At 46.0% G+C, this 24,390-nt stretch overlaps 1 protein-coding gene across 4 annotated transcripts in view; it reads left to right on the forward strand.

Moving 5' to 3' along the window:
- Nucleotides 1–20,446, forward strand: part of ATF6B (activating transcription factor 6 beta) — a 47,425-nt gene extending 26,979 nt beyond the window's left edge. The window contains exons 4-16 of one of the 4 annotated variants that reach the window (XM_033916472.1): nucleotides 1,116–1,207; nucleotides 1,565–1,727; nucleotides 7,963–8,166; nucleotides 9,005–9,198; nucleotides 12,048–12,233; nucleotides 12,404–12,495; nucleotides 13,818–13,958; nucleotides 16,034–16,141; nucleotides 16,507–16,591; nucleotides 16,690–16,763; nucleotides 17,674–17,785; nucleotides 18,144–18,228; nucleotides 18,629–20,446. In XM_033916472.1, coding sequence (XP_033772363.1) covers nucleotides 1,116–1,207; nucleotides 1,565–1,727; nucleotides 7,963–8,166; nucleotides 9,005–9,198; nucleotides 12,048–12,233; nucleotides 12,404–12,495; nucleotides 13,818–13,958; nucleotides 16,034–16,141; nucleotides 16,507–16,591; nucleotides 16,690–16,763; nucleotides 17,674–17,785; nucleotides 18,144–18,228; nucleotides 18,629–18,885 — 1,793 coding nt within the window. In that variant the 3' untranslated portion in view covers nucleotides 18,886–20,446. The remainder of the gene's footprint in view (nucleotides 1–1,115; nucleotides 1,208–1,564; nucleotides 1,728–7,962; nucleotides 8,167–9,004; nucleotides 9,199–12,047; nucleotides 12,234–12,403; nucleotides 12,496–13,817; nucleotides 13,959–16,033; nucleotides 16,142–16,506; nucleotides 16,592–16,689; nucleotides 16,764–17,673; nucleotides 17,786–18,143; nucleotides 18,229–18,628) is intronic. The other 3 variants (XM_033916473.1, XM_033916476.1, XM_033916474.1) reach the window with 3 other exon arrangements.
- The last annotated feature ends 3,944 nt before the right edge of the window (nucleotides 20,447–24,390 follow it).

The following is a 24,390-nucleotide window of genomic DNA, read 5'->3' on the forward strand; positions in this document are numbered from 1 at the left end:
TTTTTGTTACTAACATATCTTTCCTATGACTTTTCTAAAAAAAAACAAAAAAAAGGGCTCCTGGCAGCTAATAGTAAGGAAAATTGGCACATGGATGCTGAGCCGGAAAGAGTAAAATTAATTAGCAGGCGAGTCCAGTCCTCGGTGAAGGGATGGAAAATATGTAGGAAACCAAGGCACCTGCCAGCAGTTTTAGCACCCAAGAGAATTTGCTTTTTTGTTCCACTTAGCTCTGCTTTGTTTTTGCTGTCTGCTTTGGTTCTTTTGGATTTAAATTGATTTTCTTTGCATTCCTTCCCTCCAGCTCTCCCTCCAGGATATTCCTTCCTTCTAGGCACTCTTTCTCTCCCCCCTCCCCTACAGGCCTTGTCATCCTCTGCGGTTCAGCAGTAGGGTTCCACCAGCAGCAGTCTACCTTGACTTCCCCTTCTGGGGTTTGGGGGGGGGAGGGTTGGGAACAGGAGCTCCCATTGCTTGCTTTTCCTGGCCAACACTGCCACTGCCATGGGTTCCTCCTAGCTCCAGGCGCTGTGGTATCTCTTCCCTTGGGGAAACCAGCCTTGAACCTTACAAATGACAGTTTTTCCAGCATTTTTGCGTTTATGTGTATTAATCACTTGATATCGCACCAATGCAAAAGCTCATAGCGGTTTATCAGTTTGTCATGGGAAGGGCAAAATCTCTAATCAGAAAATAATGGGTGTACATTGAAGGAACTAAGGCTGGTACTGGGCAAGGTTGCACGGCCTGTGTCCCATATATGGACATTCAGTTGAGGACAGGCTTGGGAGGGTTTCAATGGCTGGGATGGTTAAGATGGGCTGGAGTGAGCTTTGATGGAGATTTCACTACCGGTAGGACTCTGGGTTTCTGGCCCAGAAATATCTAAGAAAATAAAATATCCTTGTGGAGTTTTAACGGATAATGTCGGCCCATTCCTTTGAGGTAAGCAGTGAATCGGAGCAAATCGGTGAAAGAGTCATGAGAGACTGTTATTGAGAACCCAGTGATGCTCCCAATCTCCAAGGAGGCTTAAAAAAAAGGGGTTTTGAAGTGTCAGAAATAACAACTGCTCAGTGTGTGTCTCTCTCTCCCATCACTTCCTGTCTTCCCAGATGTCCGGGTGAAGTTGGAGCCCTTGTCTCCCTCATCATCTCCCTGCTCAGACTCCTCTATCTCCTCTTCCTCCAGCGATATTCCACAGCAGGTACGATATCTGCTCTCTCGCGTCTGCATTTCCGAATCTTATCACTACCTCCTCCTTGGCGCAATCTACCTTTCCGTTACTACTTTCTCTTCACCCTGTCTTTCTGGCCCTCCTTTGTTTGTTTCCTTCTTTTTTTTTTTTTCTTGTTCCGTTTCTCTGGTCTCCGCTCTCATCCCTGTCTCCTCTTCCTTGCTGCTCGTTGCTGCCTCTCCCTCTCCTTATCCCTCTGCCCTCCTTTCCCCCTCTCTCCTGTCGCTTCCAAAGCCTTGTCTTGTTTCTGTAGCCTGCCCTGTCATCACCCGCTTCATTCTCCACTTCTCAGGACATCCTTATCACCGCGCTCTCTCTTTCTGTCAGCTGTTGCATCCTCCCCCTCTCTTGCAGGTTTCATCGGTGAAGCTGGAAAATCCCCTGAACCCTTCTTGCCTGTTTGGGGATGTCCTGTCGCCGCCTCTAACTGCAGTCCAGATTAACCTGGTGCCTGTCCCAGAGAGCTGCACAACAGCGCCTGCAGCTGCAGGTTGGTTGTGGACTCTGTTCACTGCATTGCTTCTTGCAGGGCATCCCAGAGGCAGATTATGGGTCATGATCTCTAGAAAGAGCCTAACCTTTTCCTATCGTAAAAAATTTTACGTTATTCTGGTTCCAATCATAATTATTTTAGCAAAGTTTTGTATTATTCACCGTTATCATTCACGGCTATTGTAAACGCAATGGCCCAATAGATGGGACAAATGATAGGTAGAAGGAGTACTGTATGTTCCATACCATAGGACATATGATGGCAATGACATTTTTTGGAATGTCCCGTCATCCAGGACACACGATATGAAAAGGTTAAAGGTCCATGCTACTTTTTTGTGCAAACGTTCTTCTTTTTTGAGTGGCGTAATGTGTAGAGAATGGTAGCGCAAACTGTGTGCCGTGACACACTGGTGAGGAGGAGAGTCATCCATGCCTGCTGACTGGTTACAGTACGTGCCTCTCGTGGTGAGAGGCATATCTTGTAGACAGTCAGCCGGAGCGGGTGACTCTCCTCCTCTCCCCTCACCTCTCCTTCTCCCAGATCCCTCCGCTGAAGCGGGTCGCGGCCAGATGGGCCACCATGCATGTGCGGATGTCGACGCATTGACCACGCACTTCCGGGTGCCTTCCGGCCGGGGCACTGAGTTTAGTGTGCCGCCGGCCGGAAAGTTTGTGAGACAGTGGTGTAGAGAATGACACGGGGACAAATTTTCCACCATCCCTGCGGGAACTCATTTTCCCGTCCCATCCCAGAGAGTTCTTTTCCTGTCCCTGCCCCATTCCTGCAAGCTCCGTCCTCATCTGCACAAGCCTCAAACACATTAAAATCCTAAGTAGCAACATTCTAGAGCTCAGATTGTGATGTCATAATGCCTCATTCAACCAATGCCTAAGCTCCGTCCTCATCTGCACAAGTCTCATAAATAGCAACATTCTAGAGCTCAGACTGTGATGTCATAATGCCTCATTCCACCAATGCCTAAGCTCCGTCCTCATCTGCACCAGCCTCAAACACTTTAAAATCATAAGTGTTCAAGGTTTGTGTGGTTAAGGCTGAGCTTACAGGAATGGGGCAGGGACAGCGAAAGTGACAAAACTTGTAGGGAAGGGGAAATTGAGTTCCTGTGGGGACGAGGACAGATTTGTCCCCGTGTCATTCTCTAGTGTGCACATACTTTGAGTAGCCTGTTAAACAATTTCTCTTTATCTTTCAGGGCCCAATAGTCAAAGGTTTTCTGCTCATAAATTGGCCTCTTGGAAAGTTTACTAAGGCTAAAGGAATACATTTTTCCTCAAAAATTTCACTAAACTCTTAAATTTAAGAGCATGAAAAGTGGGTGGTAACAGGGTCACATATAGAGAAAAGAAGTTTGGAGCTTCACAGTGATTTTCAACACTAGGCTCAAAAATCTTAGGCAAACGAATGGCAGGCCTAAATTTAAAAGCCCAGCTCCTGACCCCGAAGAGAGTCGTGCTGAATGGCCCACGCTGCTCCTGACGCTCGTTGAGTTCCTATGAGCGTCGGGAGTAGCACGGGCCATTCAGGGCGGCTCTCTGCGCTTAAACACCGCTAGCGCAGTTTAATAGAAGAGGGGGGTAAATTAAGACGAATTTTTAGCCGAGAAATGATGCTCTATTAATTGTATCTATTCTGCTGATTGTTCCACTTACTGATTGTACTTGCTGATTGTACCTTTTCTCTGATTGTACCCATTCGCTGATTGTCCAGCTCTTCTTCACTGTAAACCGCCTCGAACTTCTATGGCTTTGGCGGTATATAAGAAATAAATTATTATTATTATTAAAATAGGGCTCAAACTTAAGAACTCGGTGGCATAGTGAGGGTGGAGGCGCCTCTCTCCGCCCTCTTCTCTGCCGCCCTCCACTCTACTGTCACGCGTGCACCGCTTCCCTCTGAAACATTCCCGGCGTGAGCACCAACCCCCAACCCGCTGTTGCACCTGCATGGGCTCTGCCTCTGACGTCCCTCTCTGGTCCAGGAAGGAACATCAGAAGAAGAGCTGACTCAGGGTTGGTGCTAGTGCCAGGGACGTGGCACGTGTGGCAACGGAGGGAAGGACAGGTGCCATGCCCCTACCAAGATGGTGCCCGGGGTGTAAGAGCTTAGTCCTCATTTTACACTTTATTGAAAATTTTTTATATGTCAAGCCCGTCAGGATTCAGGCGGTTTACAAATAAAATTCATAAACAGAAAAGAATGCCATAAAATCTAATAGTAAAGACTTACCATATATACTCGAATATGAACCGGGATTTTGGGGCCAAAAACTGGCCCAAAAATGGGGGTCCCGGTTTATATTCGGGTCAATGCCCCTTCCCAGAATTTTTTTTTTTAAGGCCGCCGCCAGGCTCTGCCCCCATCTCCCTCCCTGCCCTAGCCTCATATGGTACCTCATCTTGGCGATCCGCGGTAGAGGAGCAGCGGGCAGGAGCGAACTTTCCAAGTTCCTGCCCTGCTGCTAACTGGCTGCTGAGCGACAGGAGCAGGAGCGCGATTTGGTGCTGCTGCTCGGTACTGAGAAGCATCCTTACTGCCTCCCGCAAATGAGAATTTGAGGCTAGGGCAGGGAGGGAGGCAGGGGCAGAGCCTGGGAGGGAGGGTGCAGAGTCAGACGGGATGGAGGAAGGAAGGTGGCTGAGTGCAGAGTCTGCCGGGATGAGGGAAGGAAGGGGGCTGGGTCAATACCTGACAGGGGAGGGGGGGAAGGAAGGGGGCTGGTGCAATGCCTGACGGGGAGAGGAGGATGGAAGGATTCTGGGTGCAGAATCTGACAGGGGAGGGGAGGAAGGAAGGGGGCTGGGTGCAGAGTCAGACGGGATGGAGGAAGGAAGGTGGCTGAGTGCAGAGTCTGACGGGATGAGGGAAGGAAGGGGGCTGGTGCAATGCCTGACGGGGAGAGGAGGATGGAAGGATTCTGGGTGCAGAATCTGACAGGGGAGGGGAGGAAGGAAGGGGGCTGGGTACAGAGTCTTGCGGGATGAGGGAAGGAAGGGGGCTGGGTCAATGCCTGACAGGGGAGGGGGGGAAGGAAGGGGGCTGGTGCAATACCTGACGGGGGAGAGGGGGATGGAAGGATTCTGGGTACAGAATATGACAGGGGAGGGGAGGAAGGAAGGGGGCTGGGTGCAGAGCCTGATGGGGCAGAACACTTGAATATTAAGCCGCCTAACTTATATTCAAGTCAACCATTTTTCATCCTTTTTTTGGGGAAAAAGAGGGTAAACACTAGAAGGTATAGAAGATGAAAAAGTGAGGACAAATGGAAACAACCACAACTGAAATCCTCACTGTTCGGATTCAACACCAGGATGGCAATAGGGCTTTGAAAGTCATCAATGTCAAAGCATCCAACAACTGTATATCTGGCTTCAGCTCATTAATTGCCTCCTTTTGTGGTGTAACTTGTCTGTTTATTTCTGTATTATTTATCCAGAAAACTAGTTGACAGCATAAATTTTTTTTACTTATCGTTTTAATGTAGTGTCTCTCGCATGCCCCGACGGGACCCGTTTCGCCCAAAAATCTTTCTCAAGGGTTCATGGAGGAGCTCTAAGCAATACAAAAATATTATTTATCCAACTAATTAAAACATACACCACAAACATCCGTCAGACTGCGTTAAAAACTTCCAATATCATAATTTATATACCAATCAATTTGAATACTGTAAATTGACTTCATATAGAGCATAAAAAATTAATATCTTATCAATCCATTAGAAATTGACATTAACCATCTTTAAATGATTAAGATAATTAACTATAATAAACTAATTGCATAGATCGTTAAATATCTTTATACTGATGATACTGAATTGAAATATTGTTTAATTTCAGTTATATATTCAATTTAATAAACTTTAGTGTATTACTTCAGTTTTATAAACTATAAATTACTCCTTAATTATCAATCAATTAAAATCTGTTATCAAATAACAATATGTACTTTAACTTAATATGAGTGTAAACCCATTTTGACATGAACTCATAATTGGTAATATTTAATATCTAAATTCAAACATTAATAAACCACTAAATATAGACATTTTTCTATAAAAAAAAACTTTAAAATGATGGGCCACAATAATATATTATTCACAGGACTAACATACCACAATTAATATAATGATAACACCTAGTCATTGATACCAATTAATTAATGAAACATAAATACATCCTGGTGATTAAAAAAAACATCCACCTCATAGGAACTAAAAATTGTATAAATTAACATCAATTCATAATTGACAGATATTAATTCTTGTGAATGTCATGCATTTTCATTGACCTAAAGTTTCTAAACTTATCTCAAACTTTTACTATTTGAAAACGCTGTATCTATTGCTTTCAAATTTAAGTTATAGCTGAACTGGAAATAAGCAACTAACCTTATGTTTCCAACTTGCTAAGAAATAAATTAACTTTTTTTATAAAAGACCTTCGTACTTTAAAACTATAATAAGTCTACTTAATCGCCATGTTTTTATGGCTTGTTTCTCCTGCGTAAAGAGTGGATTCAAACTCTGAATCAAAACGTATTAAACAATTGATCGCCAAGTTTTTAAGGCTTAATGCTCAGGCGCAAAGGGTTCATTCAATCTCCGAATCAAAACCATTGCAAAACTCTTTCAAACCTCATGCGGAATTAGTTATATTACATTACATTAGTGATTTCTATTCCACTTCGGGCTGAATAGTAAAAGCCATTTTGAAAAAAATATGTCTTCAACAGACTTAAAAATTTTTTATCATCTTTTCAGCCTGAATAATCTTAGCCAAGAATTCCACATTGTAGAGGCAATTCATGTAAATGTATTTGCATGGCTGGGATCCCACTAAACATTTGAGACAGCTGGTCTGACCATTCGATGATCTTGCAGTGATCTTAAAACTAGAGAATGACACAGGAACAAATTTGTCCCTGTGAGTTTTGTCACTGTCCCTGTCCCATTCCTGTAAGCTCTGCTTTAACTGCACAAGCCTCGAACACTTATGACTTTTAAAGTGTTTGAGGCTTGTGCAGATGCGGACGGAGCTTAGGCATTGGTGGAATGAGGCATTATGACATCACAGTCTGAGCTCTAGAATGTTGCGACTTAGGATTTTAAAGGGTTTGAGGCTTGTGCAGATGAGGACGGAGCTTAGGCATTGGTGGAATGAGGCATTATGACATCACAGTCTGAGCTCTAGAATGTTGCGACTTAGGATTTTAAAGGGTTTGAGGCTTGTGCAGATGAGGACGGAGCTTAGGCATTGGTGGAATGAGGCATTATGACATCACAGTCAGAGCTCTAGAATGTTGCGACTTAGGATTTTAAAGGGTTTGAGGCTTGTGCAGATGAGGACGGAGCTTAGGCATTGGTGGAATGAGGCATTATGACATCACAATCTGAGCTCTAGAATGTTTCTACTTAGGATTTTAAAGGGTTTGAGGCTTGTGCAGATGAGGACGGAGCTTAGGCATTGGTGGAATGAGGCATTATGACATCACAATCTGAGCTCTAGAATGTTGCTACTTAGGATTTTAAAGTGTTTGAGGCTTGTGCAGATGAGGACGGAGCTTAGGCATTGGTGGAATGAGGCATTATGACATCACAATCTGAGCTCTAGAATGTTGCGACTTAGGATTTTAAAGGGTTTGAGGCTTGTGCAGATGAGGACGGAGCTTAGGCATTGGTGGAATGAGGCATTATGACATCACAATCTGAGCTCTAGAATGTTGCGACTTAGGATTTTAAAGGGTTTGAGGCTTGTGCAGATGAAAACGGAGCTTGCAGGAATGGGGCAGGGACAGGAAAAGAACTTGCGGGATGGGACGTGAAAATGAGTTCCTGTGGGGACAGGGATAAAACTTGTCCCCATGTCATTCTCTACTTTAAATCTAAAAGGAACGTACACTCAAGTAGCCAGAAATCTTTTCACAAAAGACCATTTGAGCCAATATAAGAATTTTAAATCTATTCCTATCGTAAATAGCCAGCCAGTGGAACTTAAAAAAATAAAAAAGAAGGATAATATAGTCATATTTCTTAATACCTCCCAAAAGAAATTTGAAGATAGAAAATGACACACCACAGATGTCTACTCTTGTATAATGATATTTCTCTCTCTCTCCATGTGTTTTCTCTTTTCTTTCTTGCTTCAAATGCTTCCTTCTCCATTTTTCCCTCTTCCACCCATATTCTTGCCTGCTCTTTCCCGTCCCCTAGGTAAAAGTGTGTCTCAAAGAAAGGTGAACAGCCTTGTGAGCCGCAAGCCAGCCATCCAGCCCAAGCCGCTGCTGGTCAGCTCCACGCCAATAACCCCACAGGCCCCCAGCCCAACCAAAGCTATCCTCGTGCAGACTTTACCCAGCAGCATCGCTTCAACACCTCCACTGCCACAGCCGCTGTCTATCAAACCATCTCTCACAGGTAACCTCACCCTGCACAGCTTTCTCTGCCAAGGTCAGGGGAGGAGGGGAGGGTAGAATCAACAAACCAAAGACAGAGGACCTTGTGACAATTCTACCATATGGCCAACAAAGAGAGCAGAGGACCATTTGTGACATGGGTGGAAGCAAAAAAAAAAAAAACCATCCTGTAAGAACATAAGAGTTGCCTTACTGGGACAGACTGCGGGTCCATCAAGCCCAGGATCCAACAGTGGCCAACCCAGGTCACAAGTACCTGGCAAGATCCCAAAGAGTAAAACAGATCTTATGCTGCTTATCTTAGGAATAAGCAGAGGGTTTCCCCCACATTTATGGCTTATGGACTTCTCTTTTAGGAAGTTATCCAAACCTTTTTTTAAACTATGCTAAGCTAACTGCTTTCACTACAGTCTCTGAGTTTAATTACACATTGAGTAAAGAAATAGTTTCTCCGGTTTGTTTCTGGACTTCTCTTTTAGGAAGTTATCCAAACCTTTTTTAAACCATGCTAAGCTAACTGCTTTCACTACTATCTTTGAGTTTAATTACACATCGAGTAAAGAAATATTTTCTCCGGTTTGTTTTAAATCTACTACTTTGTAGCTTCATCACATGCCCCTTAGTCCTAGTGTTTTGGAAAGAGTAAATAATCGACTCCACTCAACTCAGTATTTTGTAAACCTCTAGCATATTTTCCCTGAGCCATCTCTTCTCCAGGCTGAAGAGCCCTAGCTGCTGTAGCCTTTCCTGATAGGCAAGTCATTCCGTCCCTTTTACCATTTTGCAAAATGATGTAAAAATCTGTCTGTTCTCACCTTTTCTCACTTCCTCCATTTCAGTTTCAGCGCCGCCAGTGGTATTGGCAAAGGCGGAGCTTCTGCCTCTGTCAGTACCAGGACTTGTCAAGGTGCAGCCAGTGAAGGGAAGCGGAGGGAAGGCTACAATGGCCAGTTCAGGGTCCATATCCAAGGCTGAGACGAAGAACATAGTTCCTGCTCCTGGGCCGCCAGCTCCGTGTGTCCAAGAAATAGATGTGAGTGAGTGCATGGTATGGAGTGGAGGGGGGAAGCCCACCACAGCTGTTAATGCCTGCCGAGGCAGCATGTGCACAAAAGCTGTTCCCTCATGTCTCGGCCACTAGGAGGTGCTGCAGTGCTGAGCCTGACTCTCGGAACTGAATTCTTCCGAAACAGGGCTGTGGAGTTGGAGTCGTTAAAATGTCCCAACCCTATGTCCAGCTTCAAAACAAAAACTTGCAACATTTGGTAAATTTATGGTAAAATTGTAAATCAGTCCAAACCAAAAAGAGGAAGGAAAAGAACCCTAAGTGAAAAAATGCACCCCACTTTGTTGTTTTGGAAATTTATCATTTTATACTTGCCATATATCCATATATACTTGAATATAAATAGATATCTTGTGGCAAAAAAATGGGGAGTCTCGGTTATATTCAGGGACCTCTGGTCTGCGCCCCCGCCCGGACCTGTTGCAGGCCTCCTGTGGGCCTGCCTGAAGCCCAGGTGGTCCAGTGGTGAGCTGAGACAGGAGCAATCCTTCCCGTGTTCTGTCCCGGCCGACTCTAAACCTCTAGACGGTGTAGACCTTACCTTTAAAGCCCTGGTGGTCTAGCGGTGAAGCAGGGTAAGAGTGACCTTTCTAAGCTCCAGCTCCATGAGAGCCGTGATCAAAAATGCCTAGCACGAGTTCCTGTTGCAGTCTCGCATTGGGGGGGAAGCTGGATAGGAAGGAAGGAGGAAAGGAGGGCTGGGTGCAAGGCAGAATACTTGAATATAACACCCCCCCAGTTTATATTCAAGTCAACCTTTCTTCCTCCTTTTGGGGGGGGAAATAAAGGTTACCTTGTTTTATATTCGAGTATATACGGGGAGTGCACCCCTGTAAATTTGCGGTTGGCGGTCCTGGTCATTCGTGGTATTTTCCGACCGCGAATGACCGGGCAGGAGAGGGCAGCCGGAGTGCCGGCGAGTGAAGAAAATCACCCGAAGTCGGGCCTTACCAATCAGGAGCTGCGTGTCAAAGCAGCTCCTGATTGGTGAGGCCCGACTTTAGTACAGGAAGAGGCGGTTGGAGCATACAGCGAGTGATTTCCTTCACTCGCCGGCACTCCGGCTGCCCTCTCCTATCTCCCCTGCCTAAAAACCGTATTCACGGTTTTTCGAAATTCGCAGGGGTTCCTGGAACGTAACCCCCGCAAATTTCAGGGAGTCAAGTCACATTATTATGACCACCTGCTAATATCCAGAATAACAGCCTGAGGCAGCATGGATGGGAGGCAGACACCCTGGGAGTGACTCAATAAGATGCTGAGTGGTTGCTAGAGGTATCTGGAGCCATGCAGACTGCAGTTTGCCCAACAGTTGCTGACAGGTGCATGGTGGTGCATTCAGTCGTTGAACGTGTCGATCAAGGTAGTCCCAAATGTGCTCAATTGGGTTAAGGTCTTTGGAATTTGGATGCCAAGGAAGTAGCTAGAAGCCTTGGTTGTGCGCTGTGAACCACTTGCGGACAATTCTGGCAGTATGACATGTTGCATTGTCCTGTTGAAAGATCCCATCGGCCATAGGGAAGACGGTCGACATGTACGTTCGTACTTGATTGGCAAGGATGGAGAGATCTCCATATCGGTTGAGAGTGCCTTCCAGAGATATCGAGGGACCCAGACCATACCAAGAAAACATTCCCCAGACCCTAACGCTACCACGCTTGTGTACGTCCAACTGTGGTTGCTGGGTGTTTGTTCTCGGCAGTTTCACACCTGACACGCCGTTTGATGGAGCTCAAAACGTGACTCGTCGGAGAAGGCAACCCTCTGCCAGTTGGTGCAAGTCCAACGTTGGTATTCCTGTGCAAATTGCAGCCATTTTTTGTGATGAATCCATGGGAGCATGGGTGCGGTCACCAACTGTCTGCTCCAGAGGCCCAGTCGCAACACGGTTCGCTGCACAGTCATTTTGGACACGCATCTGGAAGCCCCCCTGGTTCGTTTGAACGGTGAGTTGCTCCATGGTAGCATTCTAATTGGCCCATACCGACTTGCACCGCCGTCGTTCACCTCTCACATTGATGGCTCTTGCCGCCCTACGGTTACCAGATCGGGTCATCAAAAAGGTTCTGTTCGTCCACTCACGGTACACTTTAGCCACAGCAGCCCGTGAACAATTTATAAACTCCGCCGTTTCCAAAATGCTGCTGCCCTTGGCCCGATAGCCGACGATCATGCCTTTTTCAATGTCTGATAAATCATGCTTTTTCCCCCTGATTGCTACGGTTGCTATATTGGCAACTTGCTGACATCCCACCTTATATACCCACGAAGTCTGCGCACAACATGTGCAGTTGTTTATTGGCTGTGCATCCCTGATGTCAGAGGTAGGCAATGGTCATAATAATGTCATAATATTTTTGTCCTGGATCTTAAAGTACTTATAGAATGACACAGTGACAGAATTTGTCCCCGTCCCCACAGATAATTGCAGGAAACTATCCCCATGTCATTTTTCAAGGCCTTCAAGTCTGGTGTAGAAGGACTAAGGTTGAGATAGATACAAAAGAATGTCATGGGATAGTTTCTCACGGTTATCCATGGCGACAGGGACAAATTCTGTCATTGTGTCATTCTCTTAAGTTATATTTACCAGTATTTTAGATCCAGAGTTGAAGATTTGGTGTATTAACTCCACAGCTTTGCTTTGAAGGCACGGGACTCCCTGAACCCACCATGTGTTATTGTTAGATACTGCACATAGACCAAAGATTCTCACCGCTACGCGGGGATGGGGTGGGATCAGAAGAAAAGAAGCTATGTCCTATTTTCTTCCCTTCTCCTACCTTCCAAGCTGAGTTGCTCTGTCTCCTCGGCAGGAGAAGAAGCTGAAACGACAGCAGCGGATGATAAAAAACCGAGAGTCGGCCTGTCAGTCCCGCCGGAGGAAGAAGGAGTACCTGCAGGGTCTGGAGAGCCGGCTGCAGGAGGTGCTGTGCGAGAACGAGAAACTGCGCAGGGAGAATGCCTTGCTCAGGAAGAAACTGGAAAGTGTGCTGACAGAGGTGAGAGTTCATCTATCTGTTTCCTAGGGGAAGAAAGGATGGATATAGGAGCCTAAAAGCAAGCTGGAAGAGACGCTGTGAGATCTGATGTTTGCCTTGGAGAGTAAGAAGGTGACGTGTGTGTAAGGGGATTTCTCTGGTTCTAGTATAACCATCTTTTCTCTATACAGAACACGGACCTGAAGTTTGGCTCCGGGAATAGGAAAGTGGTCTGTTTAATGGTTCTGCTGCTCTTCATTGCTTTTAATTTTGGACCAGTTAGGTAAGAGGACCGATTCAGCTTCTGAACCTCAAGGTTCTGTCCTTATCCTGCTCACTATTACCCTCACCTGCTAGAGAGAGAGAGAAAAGGGAGAAAGCATGATAAACAGATCCCTCCGTTCTTTATCAACCTTGCCAGACCGGTACAGCTTCATCTTACTTTTGGGTAATATCTCATCAGGACCAGCAGGTGGCGACTGAGACAAAACGTTGGAATAGTACATAATAGCTGACCCTCCCTATATACCTTCAGTCTGCTGAAAAGCCAAGCAGAACTAAGAACCAAAACAAACTATAAACAAGAACAAGACTCCCAACAGGAGTAACAACTAATACACATGAACGCTGTTGGAAAATGCATAGGAGAGGCCTCTGCAGCCAAATGTCGCCTTCCGAGCCACAGCCGCTGTTCTTTGATCTCCCCGGCCCTAGAAAAATACTAGAACTAGAAAAAGCAAAATCTTCACGCGCAACACCCGCAAGAACAACACGACATCAGACAGGGTGGGGTGCTGTACCGGTCTGGAAGGTTTAAAAGGAAAAAAAATTAGCAGGTAAGAACCTAATTTCTCCTTTCCCTCTCTCTCTCTCAGATCCTTGCCTTTCTGCCAGTGGTGTAAAAGGGGGGGGGGGGGGCGGTATGCCCCTGGTGCCGTTTTGGTGGGGGCGCTGGCACCCCTCCCTCCCCCGGTACCTCTTTAAATCTTCACCAGGGTGAGTAACTACTCTGGCCTGGTCAAGGGGCCAGGAAGTGATGTCAGAGAAGGAGCCAACGCCGGCACGAGCGGCAGGCGGGCGAAGATTTAAAGAGGTGGGAAAGGAGGGAGCCACCGCCCCTCACTGCACCACTGCTTTCTGCTCTGTTTCTGTCACTCTGTACTCACACTTTTGCCTCGATAATCATCACATTGCTTTCAGTTGCTATAAATATGTTGCACTTTGATTTTAATATATGTTTCATTCATGATTCCAACTGAATTTTATGCTTAGTTATTATTGTGTATCAATTTGTTTTTTATGTGATTTGTCTCATTAGCATTTGATATTTTATGTTTTATAATTCTGTATCTCTTTTATAACAGTTTTTGATTATAATTATCATTTGATTAATGGTTATAATTGTTTGTTCTTATATGTGTTTATAATTTTTTTTAACAATTTGTTGTTTAAGTCTTGACCTTGATGCAGCCTGTAACTGGGTAAAATGCATCCAAGCTTTTATGTCCAAGTTTGCAACATTAAATTAATTCAGAAATATGATATGCCTGTTTGCCTTTGTGATCTGCTGGGTTTCTCCCATGCTTTTGCTTCTTTCGTTCCCAGTATAAGTGACCGGAAGGTGGAGCTTCTGAAGCCAGAAGCCGTGTACGGCAGCAGACACCTCCTGGAGTTCAAAGAGGAACAGAGAGAAGCGAAAGCGTACAAAGGGGTGTCACGAGACCGCAGCCAGAGGCTCCGGTTCAGGTACAGAAGCCCCCCCCCCCAACCTCTTAACCTAAGGTGAGCTATGTGGATGTCTAGTGTTATTAAGGCTGAAAAGCACAGTAAGCTCTGGATAACAGAAGTCAGAGATAAAATCTGAGTAAAGCGATCATAAGCAGAGAGCAGCTGCCCTTCTGACGGATGAGGGACATGTTCTCTCCCTGGAGGTTTCGCTAGGACTTCTTCCCCTCTTCTTAAAGAGTGCAAGTAGCAAAGCGTAGGGAATGATCCGATAGCAGCCTCATCCCTTTTCTCATGTCAACCAGAGGAGAAGCCAGTCCAGAGATAGGGTCTCAAAGACTGTAATCAGTGAAAGTCAAATGCAACTTAGAATAGAAGAATATGGGTTGTCCCATCTAGTCCAGGACCCTCTTTTCAATGATGTCCAGGTCACAAGTACCTTGTAGAGTCCCAAAAAGTAGCAAGAATCCATCCTACTCATTCCAGGGTTAAGCAGTAGCTTTCCCAAGGTCTGTCTTAATAATGACTTATTGGCTTTTCCTCCAGGAATTTGTCCAAACGTTTCTTTTTTTAACCCATGTTTTTGTCACTTGCTCCAACAAAGAGTTCCAGAGCTTAGCAATATGTTGAATGAAAAAATATTTTCTCCTATTTGTTTTAAACGTACTATATCGTATATACTTGAATATAAACCAAGATTTTGGGGCCAAAAATGGGGGTCTTGGTTATATTCGGGTCAGCACTGATCCCCCCCCCCCCCCAGTGGTGGATCTGTTGCTGTGAACTCGCAGCAGCCAATCAGTTAGTGGTTCTGCACAGGCAGGAACGAAGGAAGGTCGCTCCTGCCACGATTTACCACTGGACCACCAGGGATACTTAAGGTACGCGGGGGGAGGCAGGAGAGAGAAAAAATAATTAGAATTGGCTGGCTCAGGAAGCGGGAGGGATCCCTCCTATCCTGGCCACCGCTGGACTATCAGGTCTCATGGCAGACCCGGTGGAGGCCTGCAATGCATCGGGAGGGAGGGGGAAAGGATACAGAACCTGGCAGGGAGGAGGGGGGCTGGGTGCAGAGACTGGCAGGGCAGGGGAAAGAGTGAGTGAGGGAGCTGGATGCAAAGCAGCGAGGGAGGGGGAACAGGGTGCAGAACCAGACAAGGCAAGGCACTGCACTTGAATATTAACACCCCCCCCACCCCCCGGTTTATATTTGAGTCAACCTTTTTTTCCTCCTTTTTTGGGGAAAAAAGGTTACCTCTGTTTATATTCAGGTCAGTTTATATTCGAGTATATAGGGTAATTAACTTCATATTTATTTATTGAATTCACTTTCTATTGCAGGTTAACATACATAATATGTTACCATTTGCCAGTTACAGTACAAGTTTTAGCCTAATTCGACACAATATATAGAGTTTATAGGTTACAATAGTAACCTGGACTTATGGAAAGAGATCAGAGCCACCATATGGGATTCAGCACAGCCATAGGCAGGAGGGAATGGGCATCGTTTCTGTCCCAGTGGAGCCTCCCACCAGATCACTAGGTATATCAGGTAGGATACCAGGAAGGAACCAGAATGGGGGTCCCAAAACAACAATATTCCCATAAATGATACAGCAAATAGCATGAAACAATTTTTGACACTCGACCCTAATAGCTACCAACACCTGTACGTGCAGTAGCCAAACGGAGTAAGGAAACGAGCACCAACTGCGTTCATAGGGTATCCTCTAGTCCTTGTACTTTTTGAAAGAGTAAAAAATTGATTCACATTTGCCCTTTCCACTCCACTCAGGATTTTATAGACCTCGATGATATCTCTCCTGAGCCTTCTCTTCTCCAAGTTGAAAAGCCCTAACCTCTTTAGTTTTTCCTCCTAGGGAAGTTGTCCCGTCTCCTTCATTTTCTTCTCTGTACCTTTTATAATTCCACTATGGGGCTCAACTATGTGTTCTAACGTACATCAAGTTTCTTACTCAGCCAACTCCTTGACGCTCCCTGCATGCAGCTCCTCCCACCTGCCCCCCGTGCCAGTCCAGGAATATTCAGTAACCTGCTGACTGGATTTCCTGCCCTCTCTCCACTCTCCGCAGGAACGTTACCGCCACCATTACAGACGTGAAGGACATGGTGCTGAGGGACCTCGACCAACTCTTCCTGTCCTCGGACTGTCGCCAGTTCAACCGCACTGAGTCGCTCAGGTGACAAGGAGCAGGGGGTTGGGGGGAGGAAGGGTATGAGGTGCAGGAAAAAAGACAGTGGAGCTATGGACGACACGGGTAAGAGAGAAGGAGGTAAGATTGTGACTAGTGGGTGGATGAGAATGGAGGGAAATAAGTTTGACAAATAGGGAGAAGGCAGTAACACCAGACTGAGCTAAGGATTATGGGTAGTGTGAGATACTGGTGCAGGGCATTATGGGTAGCATGATTGGTGCAAGTAGTCAGGTTGGAGGCAGGTCTCCTTGCTAATCAGGATCAGGAATGCAGCCAGTGAGTCTATCAGCTGCTTCTTCCCCCTCCTCCCCCCCCCCCCCCGTGACCCTTATTTATTCTTCCTGTTCCAGGCTTGCTGATGAGCTCAGTGGATGGGTCCGACGCCATCAGATTGTCAGGAAGCCCCTGCGGGCCAGAAAGGAGCGAGCTATGAAGGTGAGGCCTGGGCGGATGGGGAATTATTACTCTCAGTATTTCATCTAGGACAGGAACGGGTGACAGTGGATTAACAGCCTGTTCTCTCATGTCTTCAGAAGGTGCAACAGCAGAAGAAAACCCTGAGCCTGTCCCGCTTCCTGCCTGCACACTCTCAGAGGTACCCAGACAGGTGAGGCGCTGATGGGCAGGTAAAAGGGGAACCCCTACATGCTGACCTTATTACCGCCCCAAAAGAAGGCAGCAGGATGGATTTAATTGGCCCAGCTTTCCCGCGGTGATTTGTGATATAATCGGTTTGCTTTACATATCTTAGATGAGCATATATGTCTCCAAATGCCACACTACGGCGGATTGTGTTAAGTGTGGTCAGCCAGAGGCGAGTCTAGGCCCTGTGCTTTGGTTTTGTCCTGGCACAGCTGGTTTCCGGGATGGGATTTTTGCTTTCATTGGTACCATCTGGCGGAGGACTAGCCGTCGTTCCCCATTGCTTCTTGTTGGGTCTATTCCAGCTCACCATCTGCGACAAGTACCTTTCTAAAATGGTTAATTTTAATTGCCATAAGAACATAAGAATTACCGCTGCTGGGTCAGACCTTTGGTCCTTCGTGCCCAGCAGTCCGCTCACGCAGCGGCCCTTAGGTCAAAGACCAGTGCTCAAGTGGCTGGATGTGGACTCTCCTACTTTATCTCTTTGGAGGACTCAGATGATTTATCTACTGACGTGGGCACGCAGAGATGTTTGCCGCTTTGTCCTCTTTGCAGGGCTCTCATTTTCAAGCGGCTTTTTGGAATGCAATGACTCCCATCGGCACGCAGTCGCCTATTGAATTGTTAATTGTGGTTTCTTTCCATTGATCCTTCTGCCTTTGGGTTTTCATTTTCCAGTCTATTATCACTGTTATTTTATTGGGAATGGAGACTCCTGGGGGGAGGGTGGGGGGAGTTGGATTCTTTGTGGATTGTCACCTTTTATATTTGATAATTCTGAGCTTTGATTCCTTCATCTGTATAAGTTGTCTCTTTGTACTTTTTGGCTCAACAAAAATCATGTGAATATCATTGGTTTGCTTTCCTTTCAGGGGATCTCCCGGCCAGCTACAGGTGTACCAGCGCCTGGACCAGACCTATGAGGATTTTATGGGGGCCATTGACCGGAGGGAGGATACCTTTTATGTGGTGTCCTTCAGGAGGGTGAGAACTCTTTTGTCACTCACTTTCACCCTGCTGGGGCCACACGAACAGATAATCCCAGTTCTGCCACTGTCTGACTGTATAACGGCATAGATTCCATCACCTCCAGCATTTCAGCTCCCAGAGTAAATCTTGCAGCGTATGAGATGTGTAGGAATTCTCTCCTCTCCCCATGTTATAGTATTTTATGAATTTAAAAACAAAAACCAAACAAAAAAACTCCCAAAACCTTCCTTTTCTATATATATTGTAAACCGCTTGGATCCTTTTAAAAGCTGTTACGCGGTATATAAAGTTTTTAATAAACCTTAACATGAATCTCTTGAATTGAAGTCTCCCGTCTCTCTCTCTCCCTCAGGACCACCTGCTGCTTCCTGCCATCAGCCACAACAAGACCACCCGACCCAAGATGTCTCTGGTGATGCCTGCAATGGCTCTGAATGGTAAGAGAAATGCTTGCAGCCACCATGCAGTGGCAAAAATACGCCTGTCCTGTCTCTGCTGTGCTTGTGCCTTCATCTCTCACTGCCTTTGCCAGCCGGACATTGGTAGGAGTTTGTTTTAATGACTTGGACTTTGGTATGAGCGAAAATTAATGCTTGGGGGCTGTACCTGTATCTGTAGTTCCTTCCCTGATTTGTAAATTTGTCCCTGGAAGTCGGCTTCTGTGCTTCCCCGTAATGATTAGTTAGAGCGAGAAAAAATAAGGGGCGGGGTCCCTTTATAAAGCTTCAGAGGCCTGAAGGGGATTAGCGAGAACCCTTTTTCTAATCTAGGAAAGACTTTTCTCATATAACACATCCTTCTATTTCTAAGCCCGGCATCCCCCTCTTCTCTTGGCAGAAAGCGTCTACAACTCCTCACGTCACTACGAGGCAATGATGCAGATAGATTGCGAGGTGATGGACACCCGGGTGATTCAGATCAAGAGCTCCACTGTGCCGCCATTCTTACGCCAGGAGCGGGGAGACAACCATACAACCTCCACCACCTCAGCCTTCCACCGAGGAGTGAGACCCCACCGGGGGCCCCTTTCCACCTCTTCCAAGGGCAACGTCTCACTATTACTGGAGGAGGAGGAGCAGGATGGGGAAGAGTAACGCCCCAGTGACTGGACTAGGGGGGGGCATGCCTCCTCGGATTGCACAAAGGAGGGGGATTCCACTTCAGTCCCTGCCTCCCTTTTGCCAGGGGGGGAGGGGAGGAGGCAGAAGACATTAATACGTTTAAATCCTGGCCAATTGGAGTTTTTCTACACAGCACTTTGCGCCCTGCAGATTGGACAGGGTCTTCATATAGGAAGGCAGGTTCTTCCAGGCACCGGCGAACCGAAAGCCAGGACTCGAGGGCCACCATCGGCTACAGCTAAGCATAGAACACATTCTGAGCTTTGAAGGCCGGTGCCGCTCTGCAGCATCTGGGAGTGTGAAAAAAAACACGCATCTGAGCAGCTACACAGGATCCTTTTGACTCCCAGAGACTGCTGACACCGTTAACAAAAACTTATAATCTCTTTCAAAGAAGAAGTTGTGTTAGTAAAATGAATGGAGAAGAAAAGAGGGGCATTTCCTGACTCTCTGAGCTTTGTGATTTAGGAAGTGGGAGGGCATGGGAAAAAATACAGGGCTAAAATTTAATTCTTTTTTTGTTTTTTAAAAAAGCATTTTTAATTTATTTGTGATATGAAATTGTCCTCCCTCCTTCCAGTTCTCATCCCTTTTTTCTGGGTCTTTATTCTTTCTCTCTGTTTTTCCCTCTTTCCTTCCCTTTTTATTTTTAAATTTTTTAATGACTCTTTCTTTTCTGTGTCTTGTATATTTCTCCTCCATCTTGGTTTTTCACGCTTTCTGTTTTCTTTTTCTTGTCTCTTGTGCATCTGTTCTCCCTTCTGTAGCCTTGTCTGTTATTTCCTTGTTTTTTTTTCTTCTGTACCAGTATCTCTTTGGTTTCCTTTCTCCTTCCTCAGTATCTCTCTCCCCTTTTGGTTTGCTTATCCTTTTTCCTAAGTATCTCTCTCCCTGTCTCCTTTGTCTTTCCTCTCCCCCCTTCCCTCTATCTTTCCTTGCCTCTTTGCTTTTCTTACTTCCTTGAGTACCTCTCCTTCCCTCAGCTTTTCTTTCCTACGTTTCTAAGATCCACCCTCCTCTCGCCCTCATGTCTTTGGAGCAAGCATCCTTGCTGCTCTCATTGCTTCTGTTGCCAGGAGGAATTACTAATTGATTGGACCGAGGTGCTTTATTAAAAGCCCATGCCAGGTTCCATACAAAAGAGAATTGGTAAAGCTGCGAGGAGGTAGCTTTGTGTTTGTGTAATTGTTCCTCTAGAGCAGGGGTGTCCAACCTGTGGCCCCGCGAAGTATTTTGTGTGACCCCGGTCGAGGGCGATGCAGTGTTTTCCTCTGCTGCCCCCGGGTGTTTACCATCTTGCCAGCTCCCTCCTTTGTCTTGCTCCAGCGTTTGCGCGGCCCCAGAAACTTTTTTTTCGGCCCAGGGAAGCCAAAAGGTAGGACACCCCTGCTTTAGAGTCTCGGGAGGGAGGTGATCTGAATGTAATGTGGAAGGTTTTATCATTTGTACTCCTATGGCTGAGAATATCACTATGGCAGCTGTCACGGAGAAGGGGTGGGGTTTGTATGTTCAATACAGTTGGAAGGAGGGATCAGTGCTGGGTCTTCCTTCAGTCTTTGAGTGTGTGTGCAGAGCTGTTTGTATGTGTTTAAATCATTTTTATTAGTTTTCACAATAGTAGCATTGCAATCAAAGAAGATAGAAAACTCCAACTAAACAATGACCGACAACCCTGCTAAACCCCTTAAACCCCCCACCCCCCAGCAGTCTGTGTGTGAGAGAATTTTATAAGGATGCGTGCAGTACAGTGGCGTAGTAATGGGGGGGGGAGGGGGGTGCAGACTGCCCCAGGCACCATCTTCGAGGTGGGTGCCGGTGCCTCCCTGTGTACCTCTTTAAAAGTTCACTCGTACAAGCAGAATCTTTCTCTTGCTGCTTGCGCCAGCCTTGGCTCCCTTCTGACGTCACGAGGCCAGGACATGACATCAGAAGGGTGCTGAGGCTGGCGCGAGCCAGCAGGTGGAGGGTGCTGTTTGTGCTAGCGAACATTTCCAGAGCCCCTTACCATTGCCCAATGATGTTATTATTTAAAATCAAATGGATGGGTGTGGATGCCAAGAAAGATGCTCAGTGGTTACTTTTTAAAAAATGATTATTTATACAAATATCCACTTGGTACAGAAATTCGGTTAACATAATCAACTTAGAACAACATTTTTTCCTCAAAGTAATTAAACTAATAGCCTTATTAGTCCACCAATAAACAAGGAAGTTATAGTAAACATAGGAGTTGAGTCAAAAGGCCAAATGGGATAGACATGTGGGATCTATTCACAGAGAAAGGTAGGGGAGGGTCATTGGGGTGGGCAGACTAGACTAGACTAGATGGGCCGTGGCCCTTATCTGCCGTCTATTTCTATGTTTCGGTGTTTCTAATAAATGCAATACGGTGCTCCCCCGGCCATTCGCGGTTTTCATTCGCGGTATTTTCCGACTGCCTCTTCCTGCCCTAAAGTCGGGCCTCACCAATCAGGAGCTGCGTGTCAAAGCGATCTATCCTACTTAATCATTGATGATCTTCTTTAGATCTATAAAGGCTTTTAATTGCTCTGGATCAAAAAATACTTTAAAGTTAAACCTCCGAGTTTTTGCCACACATTTCCATGGATAGCACAATCGAAATGTAGCTCCGAAGGTCTATAAGAAAGAAAAGCCCTCCTTCGGTCTTGTGTTATCTTAGTAACATCAGGATAGATCTAAACCAGGGATGTCAAAGTCCCTCCTTGAGGGCCGCAATCCAGTCGGGTTTTCAGGATTTCCCCAATGAATATGCATTGAAAGCAGTGCATGCACATAGAGCTCATGCATATTCACTGGGGAAATCCTGACAACCCGTCAGGATTGCGGCCCTCGAGGAGGGACTTTGACACCCCTGCTTTAAGGAGGGGGAGCCACAAACACTAGGGGTCACTCGGAGAAATTGAAGGGGGACAGGTTTAGAACAAATGCTAGGAAGTTCTTTTTTACCCAGAGGGTGGTGGACACATGGAACGCGCTTCCGGAGGATGTGATAGGCCACAAATCTGTACAGGGGTTCAAGGAGGGTTTGGATAGGTTCCTGGAGGAAAAGGGGATAGAGGGGTACAGATAGAACTTGAGGTAGGTTATAGAAGTGGTCAGAAACCACTTCACAGGTCGCGGACCTGATGGGCCGCCGCGGGAGCGGACCGCTGGGCGAGATGGACCTCTGGTCTGACCCAGTGGAGGCCACTTCTTATGTTCTTATGAAATTAAATCTGCTGGGAAGCTCAGTCGATTTTTTGCAGGGGTCCCCAAAGTCCCTCCTTGAGGGCCGAATCCAGTCGGGTTTTCAGGATTTCCCCAATGAATATGCACTGAAAGCAGTGCACGCACATAGATCTCGTGCATATTCATTGGGGAAATTCTGAAAACCCGACTGGATTGCGGCCCTCAAGGAGGGACTTTGAGACCCCTGATCTAAACTCTTTGACCATAAAAAGAAACCTACCTTCAAATTGCAGAAATATAATCCCAACAACATTGTTCAAACCTTGCTCAAATATGAAGGAGGCTATCAAAGTAGACCTATATGTAATATCCATTACAGACTCTTCCAAAATTGCTGAAATATTATTTAAATCCATTTTCTGATGTTCTACAGCTAGTACCATATTTATCTTTCCATGTACATTCTTCTTAGTTATGTTCAAGTAATATACCTCTGAATGGTTGCTTTTCCAAAAGATATAGGAACCCTATCTCTCTCTCAAAGTATGCACTTTATTCAATAAGCGATTTCTGGTTTTGGCTTGACTTGGTTGTATAGCTCGGTGCCCGCTCTATGGGTGCTTGGCAGAGGTCTCAAACTCAAACCCTTTGCAAGGCCACATTCTGGATTTGTAGGTACTTGGAGGGCCTCAGAAAAAATAGTTAATGTCTTATTAAACAAATGACAACTTTGCATGAGGTAAAACTTGTTATATACAGTGGTGCCTCACACAACGAACTTAATTGGTTCCAGGAGCAAGTTTGTTATGCGAAAAGTTTGTTATGTGAAACGCGTTTTCCCATAACAATACATGTTAAAAAAAATAATTCGTTCTGTAGCATAAAATATGCTAAGATGACATAAAAAAAGATAAATTTTTTGTTATTATTTTTATTTAGATACATCTAAAAACATAATTGTTTTTTAAAACAACACAAAAACTGGGACTTACCTGTTCATTTTTTTTTTCTTGGCTTATTTTTGGTTGGCCCGGTGGTTTTCATGTTCTGTGGTGTTAGTTTTTTCTCTTTTTCGGTGCAGTAACATGGCAGCAGAGGTGGTTAAAAGTTGTTTCCGGTGTGGGAAGCGGCAAACACCATCGGGGTTATGTGCTGCAGGGTATGTGGACGCTTCGGGGGAAGATGTAGTAATGGCGCCGGCTGAGTTGGCATTTTCCCGCCCAAATGATGTGCATTCAGTTTCGCTGGCTCTCTCAGTGGATGCAGCCGCATCGGCGGTGCAGGACCCACAGCTGCTTGATACCGTGCTTCTTTCCCTGCCGACATCGCTTTCTCTTCTCGGCGGGGTGTCGGCTGTAGCGCCAGTGCTTGTTTCAGCGATAAAGGCCGGTCAGAGGGCAGTTGTTTCTGCAAGGCAGATCTCTGCTCTACTGGCGGGGAAATGGCGAGAGTAGCTCCGCCCCCCCCAACGCATCAGCAGTAGGCGCCGGGCCCCTGCGAGCCGACGGTCCGCCACTGCACAGGGAGCCAGGCGGAGAGAGGGCAGTTAAGCGCGGTGCCTGCGCGGAAGGATGCAGCTCGGGCGACTTCGTTGTGTGAAACGAAGTTCGTTGTGGGAAGCAAGACCTGAAGTTCGTTGTGCGCAGCGTTCGTTGTGCGAGGCGTTCGTTATGCGAGGCACCACTGTAGTTTATAAATCTTTCCTTAATTGCTTCTGATAATTTCAGCTATACACTGCTGAAAGCAGCGCAACATGCAAAAAGCAAAGTTTAGATAATTTTTCCACTTTCTGCATGTTCCACTGCTTTCAGCGGTGTATAGCTGAAATTATCAGAATTAATTAAGGAAAGATTTATAAACTATAAAGAGTTTTACCTCATACAGAATTGTGATTTAGATTCTAAAGTATCAACTGCAAGAGACAAGATTTTGGTGTAGTCCTCTAGGCTTTTTTGTAGAGGGGAGAATCAATATCTGACTTGTGCGTGGAAAACTTGTGCCTTATATGTCCGGTGGTCGCGTCCACAACCGTCTTCAGCTCTCACCTCCTGCAGCACGGACACAACTGCCATCTTACATCAAGCAGTCACCGCCAGGAGAGGTGCCAAATTTCACGATAGTTCAAGAGATTACGTACACACGCACAAGCTGCACTGCCTCAAATGGTTACCTTACGTTCTGGAACGTTGCCCACCTCACTGCTGTAACCTCACGCAAGCACTTTCCTGCATCTGTACTCCACATCATATTCATGTACAGACGCAGGAAAGCGCTTGCAGAAGGTTACAG

Source organism: Geotrypetes seraphini, chromosome 12 (assembly GCF_902459505.1).
Source record: "Geotrypetes seraphini chromosome 12, aGeoSer1.1, whole genome shotgun sequence".
Lineage (NCBI taxonomy): Eukaryota > Metazoa > Chordata > Amphibia > Gymnophiona > Dermophiidae > Geotrypetes > Geotrypetes seraphini.